This window comes from Trachinotus anak, unplaced genomic scaffold (assembly GCF_046630095.1).
Source record: "Trachinotus anak isolate AG129_WGS33_773 ecotype Australia unplaced genomic scaffold, CSIRO_AGI_Tana_v1 ptg000001l, whole genome shotgun sequence".
In the NCBI taxonomy this organism is placed as follows: domain Eukaryota; kingdom Metazoa; phylum Chordata; class Actinopteri; order Carangiformes; family Carangidae; genus Trachinotus; species Trachinotus anak.
The window spans coordinates 12,217,774-12,235,826 of record NW_027273852.1 but is presented as its reverse complement, the minus strand read 5'-3'; the positions used below and the strand labels follow the sequence as shown (position 1 = coordinate 12,235,826).

The following is an 18,053-nucleotide window of genomic DNA, read 5'->3' as shown; positions in this document are numbered from 1 at the left end:
GATGTTTTTTTTTTTTTAAACAAGACAGTGCTGTAGCAAGATCAGTTGGACAAAAATGAACTCTTAACCTGCAAATACCAGGAGGTGAGTCTTTTTATCTAGTGATATACACTACTCAAGGTGGGGAACATTAAAGCAGTGATTTGCCAAGATTACAAACAGAATTTTGGATGGCGTCATGGTTCAGAGTCTAAAGGCTTTTGACTGAATGATTAAATCAACAGAAAGATTACAACATTAATATTTATAAATGTAAGAGATGGCCATCTTCTCAGGATTGTGTAGGCACACACACTGTTTGACACATCCCTCGCTCTTTGTTGCATCAGTTTCTGACAGTAAAAGGTTTGGTGACCTCATGTCATCACAGCATCATCCAACCTTAGTCAGAGCTGAGGTCTAATTGAACAAAATTACTGTGGGAATGTGCTGGGCCTTTGACCGTAGTGCAGATAATGCTTGTAGGCTGTAATCTGGATCCTATTTGCAGACCTGTGAACTGTTGCTCAGATATGTCAGTCCGTCAGGCTGCTGTAATCCCGGACCATGAAATCACCAGCCAACATTTCAACACTTAAAATATTGAGTGTTTGCAAAACAGATCCAGTCTGAGGTGGACATGGTGTGTTTTTGGTGCCAAAAGATGAGATTCACATCAGATGAGGATTGTCTTTGTGGTGGGCTTGTGGAAGGTGGACACAGATTTGTTGCTCTGTAGTGCAGATCACAGAGATGAAAAAGTTCAGCTTGTCTTGTTCAGCTTGTCTGCTCTGAATTCAGTTTCCTTAATCCGTTTATTTTATCTTTAATCCATTCATCTGGCTCTCCTTCACAATTACAGTACATATCGATTATATACAGCTCAGAGGTAGTAACAAAATGTGACATAATGTAAATATCAATAATGTCCTTCATTGTAGGCCCGCTCCTATTGCCCACTGGGTTTTCATCATTCTTTGACCATAAAACAGGTATTAAATTTTGTCCTTTATGGTTTTTAAAATGTCTTAAGATGTAAATTTGTGAACACTGCAGAGACCCCACTCCTGACCAGTGCTACCAACACGCAAACAACTGAGGCTTTCGAGAGTGAGATTTACTGTTTATACTGGGAACAGTGGCTCATATCTGTTTCTCAGCCAGAGGCACAAATAGAGCTGTCGAAAGCCTCCTGCGTTAACAGTTAACTCTACTATTTCAACAGCAACAGGCTGAAAAGTAAATTCATGTGTAAAATTGTTTGACAGTTCCTTTAATCGACTAATCGTCTTTATGGTCAGTCACTTTGTATGATTGTAAACTACGAGATGTCTAAACTTTAAATCAACTGGAGGTGTTAAACCAGATTTATTAGTATCACATAGCCATTACATAGCCACAGAGCCATAATGATCAACCTTCAAAAAGTGCCATTTGTTCAAACAGTCAGCAGATCAAGAAATATTTTAAAGTGATGACACCAATTATTGCTAAAATTGACAGAGGGTTATTCTGTGAAGCTACAGTGAGAAAAAAAAGTCAGAAAAACTATACACCTTTCTGAGAACACAGAGGCATCAAAAGTGATGCTTTGATATGAAAGAGTCAGGATTACTGTGTCAGGACCAGTGTTTACTGGTTGACTGTGTCGTAACAATCAATAAAAAGCTGCACAGGTTAAATATGTGGCATTGGTGGAAGTATTCCTGATAGAAAACCAGAAAGTAACAACGTCTGTCTATATAGTTTTGACTACAAGAGATACATTTAATCAAGTTATTCATAAATTAGGATTTGTTCTCATACAGATTAAAATACTTAAAGCCATTAAAATGGAAGGAATTGTTACATGGTCATCAATAATGGTTTAATAATCACTGAGGTACACATGGTGTGACTTTCATCAAATTATAAATAAGTAAATCAAAACATAGATGTGATGGCATCCCTCTTAATTTCATTTGGAAACATTCCTTAAACCACGTTCAACACAGATCCAAGAGTTACATTTTTTTGGGAAATTATTGCATGAGGTACTGATTTGCTACACCTGAAAAACAATGATGGAAAAAGCAAAACTTCCCACTTAGTGCACGATATATCAAGCATGAAATAAAACCAAACAATCATACCATTTACAATCATACAACTTGTTGAACAAGCCGTACTTGTGCGTTGATGACCACCATTCTTGAGTGTGTGTCGAATTACAGTTAAAAAAAACGTTCTCTTGTCTTTTCTTTTTTCTTTTTTTTCCCCCCAAAACCCTGAGGAAATTCGAAACTTAAGCAAAAGCGCACATTTCCAACAGGGACAACAGGCTTAATGTGGTAGGATAATGGTTATGGCATGGATGTAATGGAGACAACGTGGGATGATGAGGAGGGGCAGGTTAGTGCCTGGTGTGAAGTCTCCCTTTCAGTCCACTGCAGGTGGAGCACAGGCATTAGAGAAGCACTCAGGACTCTGCAGCCTCTTTAGCCTGTGCCTTCTTATCCTGCTCGTACCTATTAAGGAGAAAAGATAAGCAAAATAACATTAAGATTAAAATTGGCTTTAAAGATTTTTTTAATATGATACCAGTTGCATGTATAGAAAGAAACACGTGCAAGCTGTAATGTTTCTGTTAATTACTTTTATGATTGTTTGAATAAATAAAAGAAAGTTACAAAGTCAGGACACAGCCTTATTTAAGGCTCGGGAGGTGTATTTGGTTGGTTTTGAGCCACAGACTTCCTCAGACCAAAGCTCATTTTCCTTTTAACATCCAAGACTGAAAATTGTTCATTCATTCACTCAAACGCAGCTACTTTATTTATCATACATTGACAGTATGTTCTTTTCCTTACAGCTTCATATTTTCACTAAGTCTTTATAGTCATTCAGAGCTTTCACTCTATGACAAAATGTTTCAACATTTCCTTGGTGGAGTTCAGTTTATTGTTGACACTGGAAAACCAAGCACACATGTGTTATACATTTACTACAACTCTTACTGTAGCAGCGGCGATGTACTGAGTTAAGCATTAACTTGCTGCTATGATTTCATATCAGCAATGATTAAGAAATTAACAGAAAGCTGCTATTAACTTATCTTGGATTCCCTTATATTATAGAGATAATAAGGTCAGGTAATTAACAGACAGAAGCCACTGACTGCTCATTTATTAGCGAGTACTCTTCACTGTTAATTCACCACAAACCTCCAGATCCTGTAGAGCTGGGAGGCTCCTGCGCTGCCGACAAAGAAGTTGACGGCAAACAGGTTCCAGTTCTTCGGGATAATGACCAATGAGTATCTGGACCAGATGAGTCCTGGTGGAGAAGGACAACAGCTATGAGTGAAGGTTACGCACACTGATGCTGAACCAGGTGTTGCTCATGAGAACAGAGTCTATGTTTTGGTAAAAGAGCAACAGATAAGATTTGTTTACAGACACATATTGCAAAAGCAGATGCATCAGGTAACCTTTAGCACAGATTGGTCGGATTCTCTCCGCACACTGAGCTGAAGAACGAACAATTTTGAAATATTGTTCAAGAATTCAAGGTCCAGGGAGTGACCTATTAGCCGAGTGGTTAGGGCGGATGCTATGTTCGACTCCCGACCGTCCGGGCTCTTTGCTGCATGTCATTCCTCTACTCTATGTCCCGTTTCCTGTCACTCTCCACTGTCCCATTAATAAAGGCAAAATGCCCCCCAAAAAATAATTTAAATCCAAAAAATTCACTGCTCCATATTTTGAAAACTTGTGACAAGGATGTTTTTAGTATTATTTTATATAATTTTCTTCTAATATAAAGTGTGAAAAGGAACATAAACACAAAAAAACCCCAATATTGTTCCCCAAATTATTGTAATTTAAAGGAACAGGTAACTTACATTAGCTACAACATTTTCTGATGCCAGTTATATTTCCTCGATCACACTATTTCAAATTAAACAAAGGTGTGTTTCAAACTGAGACATTATGGTGAATCTCACCTGTGGCTGTCAGCACTGCAGACTGGGAGGTACTGAGTTTTTCTGCTGGTCGAGTCATATCAGCCAAACCAGCTACAACCAGACCCTGTGGAGAAGAGACTCCATGTTCTTTAACCCGTCAAACCTGTCATAGATTTTTCTACTGTACTTACAGTACGACAACTGATTTGAACTGATAAGACAATTGCACAATGGTGACTGGTTAAGGCCTCTATGTCTATGGCCATGGTTCCCAACCTTGGTGCTGGAACGCCCACGGGAGTTGAGAGATAATTAAAAGCACAGGAAAGCAGAAAAACATTTCCACAATACAAAATTACGTTGATTTTTTTATTTTTACTGCATAATCTTATATCTGCAGGCCCCTAAAAATATTAAAATAACAAAGCTTGCATCACTGGTTTAAGTCGCTACATAGATATATGCACCTTGTGATGAGTAAATTGTAAGTAGACAAAGCTTTATTCTAAGATGTCAAAACCGAAAAGGTTGGGAACCATTGGTCTAAGTTGTACTTAAAGTTTAAAAGGTTGAAGAGGTGAAAATGCACTTACCCATTTAAACACTGGGGCCCAGAAGAAAACTGTTTTAGGTCCTAGAATAAAAAACAAAAGAAATCAATCATGTTGTAACAATGGATACTGTGTTAAATTATTTGCTTTAATTACATGTTTTTTTGAGGTTTTCTCTCTGGAGGTAACTAATCTGCCTGCTGGGATTTTCTGAATGAGTGTAACTCCAGACGATCAGGCCAGAGCATCACTACAACTGCGTTTCAAACGCGCTGGGAGAAGACTAATAAACTTAATTAGCTCTGTGTCATCTCCTTTTCAAGGGAGGAAAAAATGTGACCGAAGGTAAAAACCTTCTGGTCTGAAGTCTGCTGTCGCCAGATAAGAATATTTTTGCAATACCGATAGTGACAAATCAGACAGACAATAACACAAAGTTGTAAAATGTAACAAACAGAGGTTATGATTTAAATTAAGAGCAGATTTTTAGTTAATGTGACAACTACATTTGATAAAACTTTTCAAATAAGTTAAATAAGAACTCCAATAAATCATTTTGTTAGGTATGACCTTGGCCTTTCACTACCTGCAATGGGCATTTTTCACAAATCTGTGACATTTCATTAACAAAAAATCAATATATTAATGACGAAAAGAATTGGCAGATTAATCAATCAATAATACACAGCCGCACACGTTAGCAGATTGCAATTGTGTTTGGGTTTAGGCATGACTTCAATTTTGATTGAAATTATTCATTCATGATCAAGAGGACAATACTCCACTGAATGTCGTTGATAAACACACCCACACCTTGAAAGGTATGTTACACTAGTTGATTGCATGAAATTTCACTGAGGTTTTCTCTTGAAGATAATCTTTCTACCAGGCTTTTTTTTTTAAATGGGTGAAAAGATTAAACATAACCCCAGACAGTCAGGCTTCAGTATCTATGTAACACGTCACTATGTGATACTTGACCACCTCAGTGCATCCAAGCCACTGAGAGAAGACTCACATAAACCTAGTTTGCTACAGCACAGGGAAGAAGAATGTGAAGGAGCATAAAAAGCTGTTGGTCTGGAAACAGCTTTGAACACATTCTCAACCAATGCTGCAGGCTAAACAAGAGCTGGACGTATGTCACGGCAAATCATCTCTGAGGGAGTTGGCTTTTGTTGCCGCCCCTTTATACCTGGTCAGAAAGACCTTGTTGTGCCCTTGCACAGACAAAACAAAGATCAGACCGTCCCCTGTGACGCCAGTGACTCCTTAATCTCAGTACCCTCTAGTTAATATCAGTGTCACAGAGAGAACAATACGTTGGCAAGTTGTACTTAAACAGAAAAAACACATACGCTCAGTTCGTTGGGTATGCCTGACTAAATATAACGCAGTCTAATGCAATAAATCTTCACCTCATGAAGGTTATAATGTTCAGTTTTTCGGAGGCTGTCATTTGTGGTGCTGTTGTACTGCATTAAACTGGGAGGCGCTTCTACTAAATTTAGATGTCCCTCATTAATAGAAAGTGGGTTGACAAAATATGCTTTCATGAAGATGGGATTTTGTTACAAAGCTGTTGTATTAATCAAATTAAATGATTTCAGTATTGATTATTGTATAACAATCCTTGGACAATTTAGGAATGCTAGAAAATCTGACTAAAGCTGAAACAAATGATTTTTGATAATCACTTCATAATCATATTTACTTTTTCCAGCTCTTATATGTTAATATATATTTGCAGCATTTCTCTTTGTTTTATATTTATATTGGGCTGAACATCTTTGAAATTTGGTCAGACAAAGTAAGACATTTAAACTTGTCATGATGATATTTGGATTTTATATATTTACTTATTTTTTGGCATTTCACAGACCAATCTATTGATTTAAATATCAACAATGAACAGATGCATCGATGAAATAATCGTTAGATGCAGCCCAATGTGTAGTAATTTATAGTAACAGCACATTATAGGCACGACCATGTGGCAACATTTAGTTTTTTCATCTCCTGCAACACAACAGTCACTGTCAGGGTCGCTATGAGCTGTATGCTATTCATACAAGTGAATAAAATCACAGTAACGAGTCAGCCGTGTTGGTTAACGCCACAATGAACTTATCCCCTACAGGACTAACAGGGCTGCACAGGTTCCCTGCCATAAACTCTGCTCTTCTTCCCAAACTGAGCTTCTAAGCCAGTGTTATCCCGGCAGCAGATTAGGGTCCCGCGGAACAACACGACCTCCATACAAATCAGACAACACAAGCGGACTGGAGCTGCTATTATTCCCCACAGGATGCACCCACATCACTCAAAGCACCTCCTATCACAGCTGGACGGAGCCCCACATCTGTCACCCCAAGACTCAGCCTGTTCAACAGGAAGCTGGGTGATCGGCTGTGCATTACCTGCCGGGTGGTTGTACAGAGGTCTCAGTTTGGCGGGCAACATGTGCTCGATCTTGTCCAAGATCCTGTGGTAGGACGCTCTCAGCGCAGCCATGACTGTAGATGTTCAGACTGAGATGAAGAAACTTGGAGCTAGCACGCTAAATGGCTAGCTAGCTGGGCGTCTGTCTTTAAAAGCCACGGAATTTTAAAACCGTTTGACTTCGCCTCCTTGCACGATGTAGACGAATAAATAAATAAACAAACGACAAGTGGGTGAAAAGGTAAAGGTGGATGCTGCCGTCCTACTGTCGACCTTCCCCCGGTGACTCTGTGACCATGCTAGCGCTGCTAGCCGTCAGTACCTTCCCTCTGACCGACACGACGAGGTGACTTTCTGTGCGGTGCAACCTATCACATGATGGGCGGGGTCACATTTTCTTCTATTCTCATTGGCCCGTCCAGTCAGAACCTTGATATGATTGGTTCATATAGTATTGTTGCTTTTGTAGCTCAGGGTATCCCAATTGGGTGGGTACAACTCATCGCTTATTAACAAATTTTTCAGAATAAAATGTATTCAGACCTTTTTTATTTTAACCTTCTTTTAACACCCCATTATTTATGATGATAAGAATTATCACTTTTCTTCTGGTTACCAAGCAAGGTGAAATCCAGAAGCTTTCTCTCTATACCCATCTTCATTCAATATTGATTAATTGAGTATGTTCACTTTATCCATCAGTTCAGTAAAAACTCTGAAAAGTCACTATGTAATGTTGTATAGTTGCTTTAACTTGAATTAATATGTAGCTTGGGTTATGTGTCAAACATGTTGTGGAGAAAAGGATAAAAAAAAGGGGGAGAGACGTAACATTTGTAACTGTTTTTGTCCATCGCTATGCTGGTCTCTATCAAAAATAATTATTTAAAAAATGTATTCAGATTTTAGGTGTTATTTGTAATGTTACAAGTTTTGATGTAAAAATACAGAACTTCATTTTGATCATTTTTGTTGCAAATGGTATGCTTTTAATGGCACCATTTTTTTTCAACAGAATATGCATATTTATTCAGTTCCCTCTCTAAAATTACATTTTTGCATTTTAAAAACATCTAGAACATAACATGATATCTTTTTATCATATATATAATTCTCCCCCATCATTTTTTGTGTCTTTTTTCTGTTATTATATTTTCACTTATGTGATTTGATTGTACTGTCTATCTAATTATTACTTTACTCTATCAATCCATTATTATTACTTTTGAGTTTTATCTTCATCAATGTAATATTATTAAATGTACAAAGAAAGCAAGGGGCTCAAGAAAGGGGCCTCAAAAGTTCAGTTCACTGTGTTTTGTTTGTTTCTTTGGAATTGCAAATTTGTTATAATTATTACAATTTTTCAACACTGAAATATCAACTAAGGCAGGTCATGCATTACTATCTAATCTTGTGGCCCTATTATGTAAAAGGTTTTATCTAAGTTTTATAACAGGGACCCAGTAGCCAGTTTTTGCCCATGCCCCCCCATAGCTTCATCCAGTCCTTTCTATAAGGACCTTGGAAAACTCATTAAAATAGCAGGAAGTTCTGCCTGTCCACCCGGTTTACATCTGTGAAATTATGGATTACAATCAAGTAGCAACCCGAAATAACTGTCCCCCAAACCGGTCACTCCAAGCCATCTACAAAACAGAGAGCTTTCTTTACACCTTGCAAAGTCAGAGCCATCCCATACAGCAACGACTGCCAATAAATTTGATGTATTTATGTTTAAGCAGATGTGAGATTCCACAGCTGGGCCCTCACATGTGCAGGCTCACTGCCTCATTTGTATATGACAGAAAATTATTTCATAAATATACACCACTATTAGCTGACATGACAAAGGCCTTGATAAACTGAACCCTGCTTTATTATCTGAACCAAGAGGATGGTCACTGTGTTAAAATCTACTTTTGATTTTGATTTTTGATTTGTGCTTAATTATTGCATACTCTGAAATGAATGCTAAATATAGCCCCAGCCCTGTAGCAGGTCTGTCTGGCCATGAATCCTTTTATACTGTTTCATTATCTGAGCAAAGGCGTCAAATTCACAAATTCACCAAAAATACTGGTGCAATAAAATCTAAAACATTTCCCAGCAAAGCTTGGCTCCTTGACTTTCAAACTTCTCGGGACACACCCCGCCCCGACAGCTACCGGGCGTCTTAAAACGAGCGCTCCTCTGTTTATCGCGTTGTTTGGACACAGCTGACCGCTGTCTGCGAGGAGAAATACCCCAGGCTAGGCTAGCAGGACGGACAGTTAGCAGCCCGGGGAGCGGGGGTACGGTCGGTGTAAACTGTGAAGGACCGCAGAGACGGGACCGGAGCGAGTCTGTCCACCGGCGATGCAGACGCCGAGTGTCGCAGCTAGCTAACGTCGGTCCCGGCAGACGGGGACTGATCCCGGTGGTAAAACCGAAGCGACGGTAGAGAAAAGGCGACATCAACAGGAAAGGGTTAGCTTAGTTTCAATGTTATTGTTAATTAAAAGCCACATATGGTCACAATGTCCTGCACTGGCAACCTGGTTTGGGATGTAAATAAACGCTTAATTGGATACAACGAACCCAACACCATCAGGACCAACTATTTAGGTAAGAACAAAACAAGCCTCTTTAATGCTAATTGTAACGTACATGAGAAAATGTGTCATTTTTATCATCGTCTTTAGCAGATACCCAAGCTTTTCTTATGAATGACAGAGGGCTCCTGCTCCCTCTGCAAAGTCAGGTCCCTCCACTGTGACCGCATGCAAATTTAATTTACTTATGTAAAAGAAGAGATGTGAGAGTCCAGAGCTAAAGCAGCAGATAGATAGGATTAAGTGTTATGTATAACCCTTAATAGTTTAGTTCTCTGTGAGTTCATAGCTAGAGCAAAATCATAATCGTGCCCTCTTTGAGAGATTAAACTGATCTCCACACGAATTGCAGTATGGATGAGATTTCAGGATTTTGTCTGAATAATGTACAGCAAAGCTACTTCACCATATGCTTATATAACTGAGCTCTAAAGTATAGCCCTTAAATGGATTTTTTTTTAAATGTAATAAAAACAGGGATCAATCATGTAATGCATTTATGAAGGCCTAGTGCATTATAAAGTGCTTTCAGATTTGCAGGAATTTGCAGGCAGTAGAAATGCGCCACAAAGTGTTCAAAGTCTCACAGTGACATTTACACTAGTGTCATTATTCAAATATAATACAGCCAGTAATCTGCCGCAAGGCTGAACTAACAGAAATGGAAGCAGTTGCAAATGAGCAGCAATGTTTTTAGTCTGATCAAATTGTAAATTTTGCTTATCAAAAAAACAAAGAATAGGAAACAATTCAAATATATTTATACACAATTCATACCAATACTAATAGTCAGTGGCAATTCTGCTGGGGTCCTAGGCAGACATTTTTTTCAATTCTAAATGTTCACATTAGTAAAATAAATTCTAAAAAAAATATGAAGAACATGCAAAACCTTGTAATTTTCAAAATATAGATTATAAAGAATAATAAAAACCTAAATGAATAACTAAATAATATTGGCACATTGTAAATACCCAGAATTGTAAGGCCAGTGCTCACATTACATGAAACCGGGGTTGGCAATTTAGCGATTTAACCTGCATAAAACGTTTTTTTTTTATCTCAAATTATACCATTTAGATGCAGATTGAGGAACTGCTTGAAAAAAATAGCTTATTATACAGGTTGTAACAGTCAGTCAAGTTTAATTTAATTATCTTTAGATAAAAAAAATCTGTTTGTCAGACGTTGGGAGCTCCCTAACAGCCTGGGGCCCCAACAGTTTACCTGTCTTGCCTGTTCACAAACTGCACCTCTGTAAAGAGTGATACCTGGTAAATTGAGAGAAGCTGTAAAAGCAGTGAAGTGGACCGAACTAGTCACAGAGGATCATGTTGTATTGACATTTATTATTTGTCCTGCCAGATGTGACCAAGATCATTTGTCAATATACTGTGTTCACTGAGTGATTCATAAACTGTGATTTGATAGTTGACAGGTAGCTTTGCCTTGTGCCAAGTCTTTTATCCAAATGATCTTCATCACACTTAAACCATCATATAATATAAAAATAAAAAACAGTACATTAAATTCTTCTAATGAGAACAGACACAAGGACAATAGAATCAAACCAGTAGTCTGATGTTACACAACATATCAGGCCCATATCTATAAACACTGTTAATTACCTAATTTCGGAATAGAAAACCAACATTTCCAAAATGAGTTAGACACGTGGCTGCTTGAGTAATAGGTCTTTGTCATGGCAAACCAAATAAGAATTATACCAGCTGTGCTCCATTTCCATGTATTAGAAAATATTCATTTTTTTTTTTTAAATTCATGTTCCACATCCTGTTTGTGATTAGTAAGGGTGCCAGGGCCAACACTGTCTGAGTTTTCCCGTGAACATAGTCCCCATTGGAGAGATGTCTGGGTACGAATCAGTCATTTTTCTGTCTTTTGTTGTGAGTCTCTGTATGTGAGAGAACAGCATGTAAGGGCAGCTGTGACCGCAGAGTAAACAGAGGACAGTACCGCTGGCACAGGAGGAGAGGTTTATAAGACTTGTCTGCCGTGTGTCCTGTCAAAAAGTCAGCACCTGACAGTGGTTGAATGGAGATTTACAGGCCTGTGGAGGTGGGGCAGGGGCCACTGAGCTTTAGTCAGTGCTGTATTTAGCATGACTGAGATATGGTTCGAGCTGTTATTGTGTATGGGTAGAGGATACATGCAGTGATGTGTTTGTCACAGCTCTTGTAGGATATATTTAGCTCTATGAAGGGGGTGGGGGGCAAAAAATAGTGGCCTGCATTAAATTCCAACAGAGAAACTTCCGTGGAGGTTAAATTACTACGTGTTGTTGTACAATTACATTTATTCATTTAGTAGATGCTGTTCAGAAAGATTAAGTTATTCTTGACAATGGATGCTGTTTTATATGGTTATGAGAGAGTCAGAAACTCTAATGAGGACAAAGAAGCAAAGCGAAACACCACTTACTGACATGAGTGCTTAGTTAAACTAGAAAAAAAACAACAAAATGCATTTATGTGGCTGAGTCGACCTTTTCTGTAGCCTTCAGTAGCCTCCTTATCTCCACGTATAACTGGCCAAATACAGGCTATGTATGGCCACACTGGGATGCAATTCATCAATGGATCTATTAGTCAGAATTAATCAACTAACGCTGATAAACGTCACACATTCTCTGGTTCAAGCTTCTCCAATGCAAGGATTTGCTTGTTTTACATCATTGTAAATTGATTACTGCCTCTGGCTCTTAATTTAATAGACAATGAATCAGTTTATCCAAAAAAAAAAAAAAGAATCAGCATCTTGACATACAATCAAACACATTGAATGAAGGAAGGCGGCTGCTTTATCCTTATTTAAGAGAGCACTAGATCTTAGAGTAATAGACACGTGCAGGGAATAACGTTTATTACTGCTTTCTCACAGAGGATGCTGTTGCTGTGTCTCCTACCAACTGTGGCTGCACAGTGTCAACAGCACAAGCAGAAATGAAGTGTTTTTAACACTGTGAATACACTGCAACACAAAACCTGCTTACAGCCAGTATGTGGCATGGGTCTGGGACACAGACTTGAAAGTGATCAAAAAGAATCATATTTTGAATTTACTGAACATTTAAATTGTGGATATTTATTTTCTCCTTTGTTTTGTTCCTCTTCCCTCTTTCAGTCTAAGCTAGGGCTACAGCAATTAGTCAATTAACAGATCAGAAAAACAATCGGCAACTATTTTAATAATTTGCATTTTTGTAATGCAAAATGGAAAAAAGCCTTTTCAGCCTTTCAAATATATAGATTTCCTGTTTTTCTGTCTAACAACATATTGAAGCGAATATCTTTGGGGTTTTGACAAAGACATTTGGACTCTGAGAAACTGGCATGGACGTTTTATAGACCGAAAGATTAATTCATAAATCGAGACGATAGTCAGCAGATGAATAAATAATAAAAATAATTGTTAGTTGCAGCCCTTGTTGCTTAGACTAAAATGACGCCATAGTTTCAGGCTGATCGTATTAGTCACAGAGTGTGTTTACATGCGCACTCGTCTCCTGGTTATGATCAGGATCTCGGAGCATCATCCTGGTTATGTGTATCCTGGTTTCAGAAACCTGAATAAGGCCTTATCCTGGACACTGGAGCGCTCTGATAGAAACCAGGATCTTATGACATGTAAACACCTGATCACTCTCTGTTGGTACAGGACACAGTGGCTGAGGTGGTGAGACACCCAGACACAACTGTACACAGAGGATCAGAAACCTGGGCACTGTTAAAGAGGGAGATGAGGGTTTCTCATGCTCCACATAAACACCAGATCCTGAATATGATCAAGACCAGGATGACACTTGAAACCAGGATACTAACGCTGTGTTTTTCTATACAAATAAACTAGTGCTACTCACTTAGTTTAGGATCTTACTTTAGAGTTTTATTGTCTCTTAACTCTCCAAGTAGCTGTTGCTACTATTTCTCTCTCTAGTCTCATTTTTACAGCAGCGTGATTTGACAGCCCTTTACAATTTGCATTTTTCTCTTTTCACAGGTAGAAGAGAATTTGTGCAGAGGCTTAAACTTGAATCGACACTGAATGTACATGATGGCTGTGTAAGTGCCCGACGTCTTTGTGTGTTTGTGTCCCTCTTTCCTCATCAGTTTGTGAGGCCTGTGAGCCTCTGACAGAGAGCAGATCTTTGACTTCACGTCAGGTTGTTAATACCTCTGAGAAACCTGAAGCTGAGACAACAGTCACACGCCCTGTCACAGTATCAGCCAGGCCGTCAGTCCGTCCAAAACACCTCAACAACAACAACAACAACAGTATACAAGCCCCAGGAGAGCAGCAGTTTAATACCTTCCCAGGCTAAATCAGATCTGCTACAGGAAAAAGGATTAGAGGAATGCTTTTACTGCATGTAATGAATATTTTAACTGTTTAATTTATGTATAAAGAAGCAGAGATATTCTGTGGCTGTGGCAAATGTTATGAGATGAATACTTTATGAGAGCATTTTAATGCATTTTGAAGATGTCCCCACACTTAAAATTGTACAGTAAATAAACATTAGGTTAATCAACATTTTTGCAGACAAAGGTATATTAGTCCATAGTGGATGATGCTGCAGCTGATCCCCACAGAGGCCTTCACCAGGAGGTCATAAATTATAGAGGGCACCACACAGGACTACTAACTAAAAAGGATGGGTGTTAAGAGCTCGATCTACTGTATGGATTCAGTCATGGCCTCTCACTGCTCAACATGTGTCATTGGAGAGAAAAGAAAAAATAAGAGAAAGTTGGACTGGAGGTTCCTGAATTCCTGGAGTCTCTGCTGACCCACTGTGGGAAATTAATATTTATACACACAGAATGTAGATGTGAAACCATTAGTCAATCACCAGAAAAATAATTGGTAACCATTTAATTGATAATTGATAATTATTTAACTGTATTTCAAGCTAAAATTGTTTTTAAAAAAAAGTTTTCTTCTTCTCCAATGTGAGGATTTGCAGCTTTTATTCTGTTTTTAATTAATTATTATTAATAATTATTTAAATTGAAAATCATTGGGTTTTGGACTTGTGGTTGAACAACAGATTGATAGGAAAAAAAAAAATCAGCATATTAACCAAAAATAAAATTGACCCAAGTGACATCTGTTTTCTGTTTAGCCTCTTTCTTTTCAGATTTTATACTAAACAAACAGATAGACACGCCTCCAGATTCTTCTTACAGCAACTTAAACACAAATGAATCAAAAACAACTTTTTTGAAAGAATTTGACATGCGGAGCTCTTAGATAAGTTGCACCCTCATAGATTCTCATCAAACACACCAAACATTGCAAAATCAGTAAAAACAGGGAAGTAGATGGATCTTGCAGTTGATCTGAATCAGTTGCAATATACGATTTGCAGTTGCTGATCAGAGTGTGAAAGATATAGAGAAGAGTAAAAATGTACATTTTAAAAAACATGAAGATGCAGTTTTTGGTCTGGTAAAATCTGTCTGTGGAAGGTGAGATCTGACATTGAACTGTATCACACAGGATAGCAACCTGTGTTTAAAAAAAAAAAAAAAAAAAAAATCCCCATCACCTCAACTCCTCCTCGCTCATCATCATCTGTCTATTAATCTTCATCACGTGAGAGACGCCGAGACAGATTCATTATAATGGAAACGACTTCAGATGCAGTTTCTCAAAAATCGATTCAAACCTGTTAAAATCTATAACGAGACTGAACCTTGAGTTCAGTTTGCAGGATGAAGTAATCGATCCATCACTCATGATCTCGCCCGCTCACGTCATGTCAGTGATTCTGTGGCAACGAAGAGCAACGGTGTGATGATGAAACACCGCGCGAGGCTGCACAGGCAGGTGTTGATGAAACACTGATCCACAGAGTGACGGCAAACAGTGAAGTGAATGATCCATGCTCCTCTTGTCCTCTGCTTCAGATTACCGGACGGGTTACATTTAACTGAGCTGTGTGACCAGTTGACGGTCGTTGGACAAGAAAATCTGAATTTGCTTGTTGATCACTTCTTTATAATAGCTTTCCATGAATCATTCAGACCAGTGGTTCCCAGCCCTTTTTCTGCTTGTGACCCTTCGTCACGATGTCAGTGTTTATGGGTTGTGAGTAGTTCAGTTGATGTGCTGGTCTCAATTTTGTGAAACAACACATTTCACAGGAAAAAGCACAGTTTAGAGAAAGCTCTGGAAAATAAATGTAATTTTATGGAGGAAAACTTCACATTAGCTTATTTTTCTCCTCTGATGATATCTCTCAACCACTAAGATTCATCTTGTAACCGCTCACGGGGGGATCCCGACATCCAGGTTGTGGAACCACTGGTTTAGCTTCTAAAAAATATAATTCCCAAAGCGACATTGTCAAACTGCTTGTTCAGTATCACTTTAACAGTGAGATAAAGAGAATAATCCTCACAATTGAGAATCTGCAATCAATGAGTGTTTTTGCTCCATAAACATCTTAAACAAAGAATTGATTATCAAAATAGTTGCCAGCTAATTGATTAATCAATTAACTGTTTCAGTTGTAGCTACAGTCACTATGTCTGTCTTCTTTTAGTCCAAGCTGTCATCTCTCCACAGGTCAACACTATATCGTGGAACGACACAGGAGAATACATCCTGTCAGGGTCAGACGATACCTTTTTGGTTATTACAAACCCGTACAACAAGAAGGTAGGTGTTAATCAAGAAAGTCACAGCAGTTACACACAGTTCCACTTAAGATATCTGACTTCATTCATGTAGGAACAACAAAAGGAGGTCAAATAATTGTTTTCTATGGGTAAAGAGTAGATGAAACAGCTTAAATTGGCACTGGACCACTAGTAGCTCAGTTATGCTGAGAGCTTTGGGAGCCTATTTTTCTAAAAGGGTAAAATGTTTGTTTTGTTTTTTTAATATGGAGAAAAACTAAATCAAACCAGTCAGACCCCTCTAACCTGACCACAGCAAGCCACCAACAAGGGACCAATGGTGGTTGAAGCCTTTGGTTGGGTCTATTTTATTTTACTTCTGGGATGTAACAGTAATGTCAGTGGTTTGAACATCGAGTGTTGTCTGGTCTTTTACATTTCCTGAAATGGATATCCTCATGTTTGTTTCCCGAAAACAAATTCATTCAAATGATCAAGACATGATGTAATCCTTTGTCTTGTTTTCAGCACTGCGGTGATATCTTTTTTCTATTAGGGACATGTAAATTCATGCAACTGAATTCAGTGCAGGAGTATTTCCTCTTTTGCAACCGATATATTTGGGTCAGACATACAGTATTTTATCATGTACTGTGTTCAGAGTAAGGACCTGGGAGGATGGCCTTCTTCATGTTTCTCCCAGCAGAATTTCCCATGTATTTTTGCTTCTCGTCTTCAGGTCAAGAAGTCCATACGTTCAGGTCACCGGGCAAATATCTTCAGTGCGAAGTTCATGCCCCACACCAACGATCAGGAGATCATCTCCTGCTCCGGAGACGGCATCATCTACTACACCCACACTGAGAAGAGTCCCGAGTACAACAGACAGTGTCAGTTCACCTGCCATTATGGAACAGCTTATGAGGTACTGAACCAGATACATGTTAGTCAACCTGTCACACAACCTGTGCTGTAGAAGTAACATCTAAGTCATTCAAATTTTCTAACCTTCTAACCTTAACCCTCTTTTTCTGTTTTGTCAGATTATGACGGTACCGAACGACCCCTACACGTTTCTGTCCTGTGGGGAGGACGGCACGGTGCGGTGGTTTGATCTTCGCACGAAGACCAGCTGCACGAAAGAAGACTGCAAAGACGTACGGTGACAGCTGTGATATTTATTCACCTTTCAGTGGGTGATTCCACATGTATAGACATTTAGGGTGGGATCTCAGTATCATTAATATCTGCTTACTTACATCAATTTGTTGTTGTTGTTTGTTTTTTTTGTTTTTTTTACCTACGTAGAAAATCTGGCACATTAGAGATCCAGGTCCTTCATAGGTGATTGGCCTTAATCTTTTTCAATAAAATAAAAATGTTTAGCACATATTACTAACTAAATCAGATATAATCAAGCAAAACAGATTAAACTGTCATCAAATTACTTAATTTTTTAATTTTGTGTTGTCTCTGATTTCAAATGAAATGGACCAGGATTTATTGTATTGTAAATGTTTGTCAATATGTTTCTGTATGAAAGAAGTTCCTGCTACATCCTCCTAATTGGAATTAATATTGAAGATTTCATCTGCACTGCTCTCTTCACAAACAGCTTTCTCTCTCTGAAGTAATTCAGAAAGCTGTTTTCTTGGCTTCAGGCTGCATCAGAGGGAGCTGAGCGCCTAATGGATGTGTGTGTGTGTGTGTGTGTGTGTGTGTGTGTGTGTGTGTGTGTGTCTGTGTGTGTGTGTGTGTGTCTGTGTGTGTGTCTGTGTGTGTGTCTGTGTCTGTGTCTGTGTGTGTGTGTGTCTGTGTGTGTGTCTGTGTCTGTGTCTGTGTCTGTGTGTGTAAGAGGCTGCGCCATCCCAGATTGTGTTGCATCTTCTCGTAT

The 18,053-nt window shown here is 38.6% G+C and overlaps 2 protein-coding genes across 6 annotated transcripts in view; one reads left to right on the top strand and one right to left on the bottom strand.

Moving 5' to 3' along the window:
- Window positions 1-1,328: 1,328 nt before the first annotated feature.
- On the bottom strand, window positions 1,329-7,271 carry mpc2b (mitochondrial pyruvate carrier 2b). The gene is made up of 5 exons (XM_071477311.1): window positions 6,897-7,271; window positions 4,519-4,559; window positions 3,965-4,049; window positions 3,183-3,294; window positions 1,329-2,486 (listed from the first exon to the last, which is right to left on the bottom strand). The coding sequence occupies exons 1-5, from the start codon at window positions 6,988-6,990 to the stop codon at window positions 2,438-2,440; spliced, it is 381 nt and encodes a 126-aa protein (XP_071333412.1). The 5' UTR covers window positions 6,991-7,271; the 3' UTR covers window positions 1,329-2,437.
- A 1,834-nt stretch (window positions 7,272-9,105) lies between these two features.
- Window positions 9,106-18,053, top strand: part of dcaf6 (ddb1 and cul4 associated factor 6) — a 26,336-nt gene continuing 17,388 nt past the window's right edge. For 4 of the 5 annotated variants that reach the window (XM_071477001.1, XM_071476989.1, XM_071477028.1 and 1 more), the window contains exons 1-5: window positions 9,154-9,525; window positions 13,533-13,594; window positions 16,107-16,199; window positions 16,899-17,084; window positions 17,203-17,316. In XM_071477001.1, the coding sequence (XP_071333102.1) occupies window positions 9,429-9,525; window positions 13,533-13,594; window positions 16,107-16,199; window positions 16,899-17,084; window positions 17,203-17,316 (552 nt within the window). In that variant the 5' untranslated portion in view covers window positions 9,154-9,428. Of the gene's footprint in view, window positions 9,526-13,532; window positions 13,595-16,106; window positions 16,200-16,898; window positions 17,085-17,202; window positions 17,317-18,053 lie in introns of all 5 variants that reach the window. The other variant, XM_071477019.1, reaches the window with a different exon arrangement.